Source organism: Cephus cinctus, unplaced genomic scaffold (assembly GCF_000341935.2).
Source record: "Cephus cinctus unplaced genomic scaffold, Ccin1 Ccin1_scaffold1237, whole genome shotgun sequence".
In the NCBI taxonomy this organism is placed as follows: Eukaryota; Metazoa; Arthropoda; class Insecta; order Hymenoptera; family Cephidae; genus Cephus; species Cephus cinctus.
In genome coordinates, this window is record NW_014333690.1 from 304,471 (window position 1) to 314,828 (window position 10,358).

The following is a 10,358-nucleotide window of genomic DNA, read 5'->3' on the forward strand; positions in this document are numbered from 1 at the left end:
TTCAGTGAAAATAATAGTCATGAATAACTGTCCTATAAGATATGAATACGTTTAAAACAATGCATTAGAATGAGGAACAGCAACAGAAAGAAATATTGGTTCGGTTATGGTGTTCACAATGGTAAAAGCTCATCTCATCTCTGGTAAAAGCTTGAATTTCGGTTTTAGATTTCGGTTTTGGGTTTTTCATTCAATTATTTTTCGTTTACGGTTTTCAGTTTTGGTTTTCAAATTTAATAAATTTCGGTTTCGTTTTTAAAGAGAGATATTTTTTGGTAACAATTTTTTATATCTTGTTTTTCCTTTTTCGTTTTCAATTATCAGTTTTCAGATTGCGTGTGATTCTACCAGAGATGAGTAGAGACGGTAGATACTGGTAGGGACCATCGACATATAGCATGGACTACGCGTCTATACTTCAAACTCCTTGAAAAAGTGTTCGCTCGAATAGACAAAGAGGGTGTGAGGTGGCGGCCAGTAGCTCTCCTTTTTTAATGCTCCCATTGGCTACGTTTTCTATACTCTTGTACTACGACTGCTGATTAGAAAGAGACAGGGATTGACCGCCACTAGTCGCCATCTTTTTCTATCAGCCGACCATTTTTCCTATACTTGTACGTATATTCCATGCTATATGTATGTCGATGCATGCGACTCACGGAGTCACGAATATCAAGCCTAGTATATCTATATATACTAAACCAATCAAAATTGAGGGTATGGTTCGACGGTCCTCCGCTCAGGTGGCGCGACGACGCCAAAATAAAATCGATTTTTTAAAAATCGGCCCACTAGCAATCTTCTTATTCATCTCTGCTATTATGAATAAAATGCCTTCCATTTAACAGTTTCGGTTTCAGTTTTTCACTGTAACAATTTCAGGTTTCCATTACGTTTTTAGGTATAACATTTATGAAATTTCAATTAATCGTTGTGGTTTCGGTTCCTTATTTTTCCGGTTATTATCAGTTTTTTATTTGGATTTCAGTGACGGTTACATCTCTGATTGGAATAAGCAATAAGAATTATAAAACCCTCCGTCGATACAATAGATCACATTCAATCTCATGCAGAGTTACCGACGTACCATCATGGTATAACGTATAATATATTGATTTGAATAAGTAGTGAAGTTTCCTCATAGATGACGCAACGATGTCAAAAATGACGATACACGTCATTGCGCATAAAATATTTAAAAAGTGGATTTATTTTCAGAAGTTAATATTCAATTTAAAATTAAAAAATCCTGTAAAAGATTTTTACAAATTCTTACAAATTCCAAGTGATCAAGCTCAATCATTTACAAAGATTACCTATTAACATAAATTAGATTTGTTTCAATAAAAATGCAATGGTCGTGAAAAAATCCCAACATTTAAGTTTAAAATACATCGATCAATATAATTTTTTTACATATCTATTAAAACAATTCTGTTCATTGATCCATTATCAACCATTAATCCATTCTGCTGGAACATCATTAAAAAGGAAACCCTTCGAATATCATACTGCAAATATCGAAAGATGAGCAAAAAAAGAAAGGTAAACAAAACTCGCAAATAAATTTTTGTTCAGAAACTTTATTTTTTTTTTTTCGTACACTAGTCGACAACTATGCATGCGTTTGGGAAGCTCGGACGTATGTAATTTTCATGAGATCCGAACAGTCCGTAAGTATCTTCACAATAACAGCGGTTTCTTTGAATTATTTATTTTTTCTGAAGAACATATGGTTACTTTTTTCCGTAATTGATTTTTAAATTATACTGCGTTACATTACGTGTATAATCTAGAGTCCGTTCGCGTTAAAACGGTGAAATTCTGAAGTTAGCTGCCGTCATAAACGATTTCATCAGCGCTTAACCAATTTGTCACGTTCGAAGGATCATCCAGTAAATTCTAAGCTCCATTTACCGACTGCACCGAAGCGTCATCGTCACAATAATTTTTCGCGCGAAATCAAAACGCTTCGTTGCGTCCGTCGTGTCCGTCACGAGCAACGTAATAATAATTAATCTAAACCACGTGTTAGACAATTTACACAAGTTCATCCGACTTAACGCGAAGTGACTACATATACATATATATATATTTATATACAGTGGACCAAAGGGACAGGGAACTCCAAGATTGGCTTGTTAATTTATCAAAATCCAAGAGCACCATGACTCTCCGAGCCACTCGGTATCAATTAATAAAGTATAATGCCTTAGTACTACAACTTATATCGATATATTGCACATTTGACAACAGTTACGTCTTTTAAGTACTTAGGTATAGGAAGTGTTCGCTAAGATTTCTTTTCAAGTTTTCATCATGCTTACCAACACCTTGTGTCCTCTTTCGCAATTCGCAGTTTCCTTTTACCATTTCCTATACTCTTCTCTTTTTTTTTATTCTTTCTTCCTTCACGCACGCATCACCTTCAATCACTCAGTACATGCATACGCGCAGCCATACGTTCTTATTAAATGCACTTCTCACTTCATCCTCTTCCTTTCTTTCTTCGATTCTCAGAACGCAACACATTATATATATTTATTTTTTCTTCACTTATATCATTCTCGCGCAACGGGCTCTCCTAATATATCTTGAGAAATTCGATAAAGTCACTAGGTCCTTTCCAATCGATTCGATGTGTCTCTCGTCACTAGGTATAGCATTCGTTGCGACTAGTTATCCATTGTCAAGTCTGAAGGCGGTCTTCGTTATTTCCGTTTTATAACAGTCCGGCACAATGGGCCGTTCACTAGCGAAGCGATCTAACATCTAATTGTAAGTAGGTCGTTGCTTTTTCTTATTTCCTCTCTTAATCGTATTCAATCGTTTTACCTTCTGTCGTTGCATTGAAGCTTCTGCATACCGTGCGATGCACATGTTTTATAACCAGTTTCGTTCCTACGTACATAAACACACGTTCTGCCCCTTACGCTTTCTAAGTACAGTGAAAATTATATGTGATTCGTTCGTTCCTACAGGCTGAAGACTTTTGACCTCAAGACGGGCATACTTAGATGCTCAGCCGTTTCGATGCGACTTTACACTATTCGACTGACTTGAATAAGGAAATAAGACAAAAAAGGAATACTATCTTCGGTTCGTTAATTATCGATTTGGACCTCGCGAACAGAGGTCTCCTTTCGTTGATTGGGACTATCCATTTAGGTACATTGTTTCTTTCGTTCTTTCCGACTCGTCGTATGCACGAACGACGTGAATTAGGAGTCGACTGTTCGTTGAAATATTTCGATTCGTTTAACGTGCACTTTTGAGACACGCGAAGTCGACGATGCCGTCGCGTACATCTTTTAGGTCTAGAAAGGACATAGATACCCGTTCTGGTTCGATCGGTAGATCGAGAAATCGAACGTCGCGCCTACTTGGATATTTTTTTAATTTTCAGCGCCGACGCAAATGCCCTTGCGAGGATTAGGTCGCTCCTTAATTATTTTAAGTAGAATTGGGATTTCTTTGTTATTTATATAAGAATCTCATATTTGGTCGTCCATGCGATCCATAAAGTCTTAACGCTTCCGTCTCGATGAGACGAGACTCTTAAAATATGGAGGATCCATCGCATTTTTTCTTGGGGTTAATGGAATTTCGATCGCTTCCGTCATTCGGATGGGCGCGATCAAGAATACTCGAGATATCCTTGTGACAGGAGGTGCCCTCTGATCCCACCCATAAAGAGGTAACCCTGGTGATCATCGCAATTCTGGTTCGTCGAGTGGATCTTGGTGAGGAAGAAAAAGCTCGGAGCTTTTTTTTCCATCCATGAAGGTTTCGGATTAAACCGAAGCGTGGAGCGTGCTCGTTTGCGGTGCCGGCGGATATGACGTGTTTCCGGGTCCAGTCGAGGGCTGCAAGCTCAGTTGCAGCTGATGCTGCTGAGCTTTTGCCCTGAGACACGCGATGCTCTCGTTTCTGAGTTGTTCGGTGTCCTGGACGCCTGTGGGAATAAGAATGCTTTTGCTTTAGCCATCGGGATGCAACCAGTGAGGGAGACGAGGCTGGATAAAGGACGGATGAAGAGAGATAGGATGGAAGTCCAAGGAGAAGAAGGAATTGAGAGAAACGGACAAAGGGAAAGAGCAAATGAAAAGATGGCAGAGACTCCAGGCAAATAGAAAATCGAAGGTTTACTTGCCTGTGGAGGAGGAAGGTCCCATTCCGTCTTGGCTTTCCTGTCCACTCTCAGAGCTGGCTGGTCCTCCCTGGTGGTGGTTGTGGTGAGGGCTGCTTCCGCTTCCGGTATGGTCATTTCCACTATCCTCACCCCCCGACTTGAGATGCTCCGCCGCCTCGATCGACTTTCGGTGCATCCCTACGGGCCCACAGTCAATCAGTTCTTGATTATTTTCGAAATCTTGGCTAAAGCTGCTTGTCTTAGACGATTGCGCTGATAGAGACGGACAGAAAAAGTTTCAAGATTTGCCAGAGGTTAGATTTGTCTTCTTCCTTACTTTACAGGGTTGGCGCCAGCCGGAAACTTAGCTCGAGAAATTTCAGGAGTATCGAATTACTGTACAAGGGATTGGTATATTGAAGTTTCATCCAATTTAGATTTTCAACCTAATTCACACGATTTGTCCGATTATTGAGAATTTATTGTAACTGACAAATATCTGTTACTATTTTTAAAGATTTCTTGCTTCACCTCGCGGGTACCAAAATGTTTAATGACAATGCGCAGTAGACAAACAGATATTACTATTCCTCTCATAATGAACGTTCGAACTGAATTTTGTACGTCGAATACGCACAAGAGGCAGACGTTGCACGTATTGCGCTCCGTCTGTGTACAATATCTTTAAAGACTCGAGATTGACGGAGAAGGCTTACCGAGCAACCAGGGTGCGACAGATTCATTTTCCTTGGCACTTTTCAAGATGGTCTCCGGCAGCGGCAGAGAATGCCGCACCATGGCACCGTAGAGTCCATATTCCGCCATTATGGTACTTCTGCCCCAGCACTTTTCCGTTTTGCGCCACTTTGCTCTTCGATTTTGAAACCACACCTGGAACACGCGAAACAATTCACGTTTGAGCAACTGAATTTACAAAATGGCGTTCACCCCACGTATAATTCTCACATAAGCCAGCCGACCATTTTACCCTATCTATCCAATTATCGAGGACACGGAGCAAGGGTGTGCACCCTCCTGCTCCTCAACTAGGACGATTTGCCCATCTTTTGGGCTTGTTATCCTATTTTTCACGGGCTAACATCCCATTAGGCTACTTGTTAACGATTCCAATGATCGGACCACCTACGGTCCAGACGCGTGCCACGTTCTGCCGTTGGAGTTTCGACTTTAACGAACCGAATTTTTTAATGAGAAAATCTTGTATCGCTTTGAAAGAACGTCAAGGGAAATTCACCATTAATGAAAAAAGTAACGTAACAAGATTTTATAATCATACGAGTCTTATCACTACATTTTTTTAGTCACGTCCAAGATTTCAAATAGTTATGGTTGGCAGAACACGATATTCCCCGCATAAAAATCCTGATAGGCGGAAATGAAAATAGGAGTGGAAAAAAGATAAAAAATGTCTAGTGTGATCGAAATTGTATATGAAAGAGATATGAAAAACTTTTTTTATCGAATCATATACATTTGTCTAGTCCTTATCCTATGTCCTGTACGTGACTCGCAAAAACGATATTCAAAAGAGTAACATGCATGATTGTCGCGCGTGCTGGAGGCAGCTAGGCTGTTTGCAAAACGCAGTAGGGTCCGCGCCCGAGGCCAGGGCGGTTACCAATTTGCACCAACAATGCTAAAGTCACCGGCAGAATTGGAACGTAATTCGAACGAATGGGAACACGTCGCCCTGTCAATTTGGACTGCCACCCTGAAATTATCTTTCGCTTACATTAGATGTGAGTGAATGAAGGTAAAAAATTTCTACGGAACAAAAAATTTTATTATATATGAACCGCTCACGGTATATTATACATGTATATATAGATCACTGTAAACTTTACTATTTTTCTCTGTACCCTTTTCAAATACCAGTTTTAAGTTTTACATGGTAAACAAAAATTTTGTGAAATTTCACATTCGCCCACCTGTGTATCCTACTGTGTATAGATAATGACGACCGTTTTTCTGTGGAATCGATACGCATGTAACAAGTAATAGTTATAACTGAAATTACTAGCATAAAGAAAATCTGAATATCACGTGTACGAATCTCTGTAAAAATGTTAAATCTCGAGTACCAAGAATCATTGAATCGTTGATTCGTTCAGACAGGTGGATATCGAGTATCCGCTATTGCTCCATATAATAGCAAAAAATATGAAAACGTATAGACCGCAATGCAGTGGTTCTCGGACTTCGACGAGATGAGTAAGCTCGAAAGGGGGTCCTCTTTATTGGTACACCCGGTATAATAAGGAGCGAGTTTGTATTTAGTCGGCCATGCGCAGTACTCTGTTGGCGTATCATCGATCAGACCGGCGACTGACTATTGGACCAAAACAAGAGGATGAGAATGGGAATGGGAATAAAGAGAGAGAGAGAGGGTGATAGGGAGAGAAGAAGAGAGAACAATAGAGCCCCGAAGAGATATACAGATATAGATATATACAGAAATACATATAGCACTTGGTATATCTATATGGACACGGATAGACCCATGGTAGGGGAAGGTGAAACGCGACGAAGGGATTGGTGGAAAGAGACAGACAGAAAGAAAGAAAGATAGATTGATAGCGAGAGAGAGATAGAGAGAGAGGGGGGAGTGGGGGAGAGAGAGAGAGAGAGAGAGAGAGAGAGAGAGAGAGAGAGTTCCAATGGATTACCAATACACCGATGCAACCTAAAGTCAGGATGATAGCTCATAGCTCAAGTGTGAGACTACACCCACCTGCCAGCTCGTGCAGCGATACTTGATGCGGTATGTTGTATTGAAACATTGAAGTATCGTGGCTCAAGATACAAGGGTCCTCGATGATCTACGAAAAGCTTTTTGATTCGTGTGTAATGTCGTAAAAAATAATCGGCCGACCGATTTCCTATGAATTATCTCCGGTTACATCTTTCTACGTGTTTCTCGTATAGCCGTCACCTGATATTCTTAATTTGTTCGAGTATGACCTGCCGGTAGTAAGTTCGGATATACTTACAGGCTTAATATCCTGCAACCTAATTGGAGATCTCGTTATTCTTCTTCTCATGTAAAAGAAAATATATATATATAGAGAGAGAGAGATTCCTTAATTTACAATTGGATGATAATGAGATCGGGGGAGCATCTTTCTTATTATTTGCCAATGCTATGAATTCGTCTGAGGAGACTTTTGAGATTCTTCTTTGACTCGCTTCAATGGACAGACGTCTGACTGTCTATCTCCAGTGTCGATTCACTAGACTCTATATTTACTCTATTCGAGATACTGATCTTACAGTGATAATCTGATTTGATAATGGTATGTATGACGAAAGGAAGCGATGTGATAGAAAAAAAATAAAAATATGTAATGCTCGAAAAAAAATGTATGTATGATTATTTATTGATTTTTTCTTGACGATGGGTACCATTGAAAATAATTGATTTTCGTTCGATCTCGAAAGATTGGGTAAATAGTAGGATCTGATAAAGGTCATAGGTAACAAGAGGAGTTTCGAAGTAAAGCGAATCCCGAATCCGAATCGTATTGAATGGAATCGAATGGAGGAATCAAAGGATACCGAATCTAATTTCCGATTCTGTGCGCCAAGGACTGATTAGATTCCCACAGCCGCAAAAGCCTAAGCCAATTAATCCGCGCAAATAAGTAACGAGTGTGTGAACCGAGCGCATTAACCCTGACGCCCGACTTATTTACCACGTAATACATGAATTCATCCCCTGGTTACACTGCTCAATAGTTAGATGGACCGAGGAGTGGACACCCTGCTGGGATATGCGGCACGCGTCGGAACATCATTACGCGCGGGACACTTGCTCAGTCAGGTCGACCAACCTTACAGACACTTATTACCCTGTACTATAGCCACGGTTGCAACAACATATACTATGTAGATATTTTCGCGTCGATGCCTTTGATGAGCAGTCAATGGTATTTGTATACCAATAATCCTGATTGAAACGCAATATAATTTTGCATGAATAAATTGAAAAATTTTGATAAATTGTAAAGTTTCTAGAAAGCGAGAAATTATTATTAGAACAATTATTAGTATTTGGACAAAAATAAATTTTCGTGACAATAACAATCATTTTGTCAAAATTTCTCATTGTACGTCTTAATAATTTACTTAGTCAATTTCATTGGAATTTTCATTGTCACTGGGCATTTTTTGTTGTCCACGTACTCTTGTTCATTCATCGCGACTACAAATTTTTGTCCGTTAAAAATTGTATTGGAAAGTTAAGTGTTTTTTGTCAGTATTACGATTTAAGTGTAATAAACGTGTAACAGAGTAGAAAATAAAAATTTGTTTATAACAATACCGCTTATACCGGTAGCATCAGTTTTTTTCCTGAAAACGTAAAAATCAGTTGTGTCATATTTGAAGGGAGGTTAGGTTCGCGAATGAAATGCCATTGAGTATTCAAAAAAAAAAAACAAAAAAAAGAGTGGGTGGAATTATCATCAGAGTCGATTCGTCGGGTTTTTAACGAGGGATGATTGTTGGACTCGCCAATGTTGGGCTCATTGAATGGGGTTTCAAGGGATCCATAGTTTTCACATGGCTGTTTCGGTGACCGAGAGTGGATGATTGGTAAAAACGTGCAGAGGCTATTTTACTTAATAACCGGACTAGAGAGAGTTCATTGAGAATGTTTGCTGCACGCAGACTCAGATCCGATAACGTTTCATCGGCAGAGAGGGCGTGGCAAGACCTCGGTCCATGTTTCTAACGTAATTCGGTTATACGAGATTTATCTGTTACTCGAGTGTACGGGGATGTACACACTTTCCCCCTGCCAACCCACTAACCTGCCACCCACCTACCCCGACCACCTCCTATAACTCCCTTTTCCTCTACGAGCCATGAGAGTTTATTAGAATTTATAAGCGGTCCCGTTGACAATCGCGCAACGCCCAAATTGGTGGATATTCCATAGATTTACGAGAGAACCCGCACCCTTATTTATTTGCCACCCGTTAACCGCGAGAGGGACCTTCCCAATGCGACATTATTGGTCAATTTTTGGGGCGAGACTCGCCCGTCCGGAATTCATCGCTTTGTTTGTCGGAGACTTACGAGGCCCTCCTTTTATTCAGAGATATCAAAATCATTGACCGATTATCGATCGAGAAACCGCTAACTTCACGCAGGATCGCTCCAAGCAGATGACTACTTTAGAATATCGTAGTTTTACGTATTTCTTTATATCTGCTCGATAATTCCGACAATCGTGTCAATTAAAAAGTTCAGATACAAATAAAACATCTGTCCAATTTATTTTCGATCCACTGATTAATATTATCAGTTAAAATTCAATAATCATGAATATCATTGCCGTTTAATGGTCGAAACAACCGAGTGACAAAAACGAGTCATTTATGGGTCGAGGAAGGACCTGCACTTTGTACGATGCCTATTAATATAAATAATAGATGATAAGGGTGCCCCTCGATAGGGTGCACCCTTCGTTGAGTAGTAGAAGTCAAAAGCCGAAGCGTTAAGCCATCCCCTTCGGCGTGAAATCATTTAATCATTTCGACAAGCGATAGAAAATTCATGAGCTCCCGCACGGTGCATCTAGCACCAGCCAGCCAGCCAGCAGCAGCAACACTGGCACCGGCTACCCCGTATTATGGGCCACGGTCTGCAGACAGCAAGGGAAATGATGATGGGGATGAAGATGAGGATTGGAATGGGGATGATAGCCCCAGCAGCCGCTTTTATGTGCGAGCGATAGTTCCTTCCATGCGACTAGATTATGAGCCTCGTGTGGGAATTGCTACGTGCTGAATCACGCGTGGAACAGCTCTAATTCGATTCTAATTTGATCCCGGGTTAAATGGCGCTAACAATTTCACCAACCGACTGCCGATTGAGAAGGAAAAGGCTTCGAAAGTCGGTAGGGTCCAGACCCTGTACATATAGTATACAGTCGATTATAGAAGTCTTCGATCGTATAATCGTATTTGACAAGATTTCTCTCTCTTTCTTTCACTCTCGCTTTTCCGATCTCTCTGTTGCATTTATGTTTTCTTCCTCTAGCGGCAATTCTTTGTACTACGCGAGAACCGACCAATCTTGAGCTCAATGAGTGCTGCAGAAATATATTATGGTGGGAGAGTGCGGTAAGGGCGACGGGGGGAGGGAGGGGGGATACGTTCAAGGGCGTAAGGGGGATTGCGAGGTGTGAGAAAAAGGGGGG

The 10,358-nt window shown here is 40.5% G+C and overlaps 1 protein-coding gene across 6 annotated transcripts in view; it reads right to left on the reverse strand.

Moving 5' to 3' along the window:
- Window positions 1-1,582: 1,582 nt before the first annotated feature.
- LOC107272735 (visual system homeobox 2) overlaps window positions 1,583-10,358 on the reverse strand; it is a 43,586-nt gene continuing 34,810 nt past the window's right edge. For 4 of the 6 annotated variants that reach the window (XM_025090029.1, XM_025090028.1, XM_015750183.2 and 1 more), the window contains 3 exons: window positions 4,849-5,023; window positions 4,154-4,405; window positions 1,583-3,955 (listed from right to left, as the gene is read on the reverse strand). In XM_025090029.1, the coding sequence (XP_024945797.1) occupies window positions 3,795-3,955; window positions 4,154-4,405; window positions 4,849-5,023 (588 nt within the window). In that variant the 3' untranslated portion in view covers window positions 1,583-3,794. The remainder of the gene's footprint in view (window positions 3,956-4,153; window positions 4,406-4,848; window positions 5,024-10,358) is intronic. The other 2 variants (XM_015750184.2, XM_025090030.1) reach the window with 1 other exon arrangement.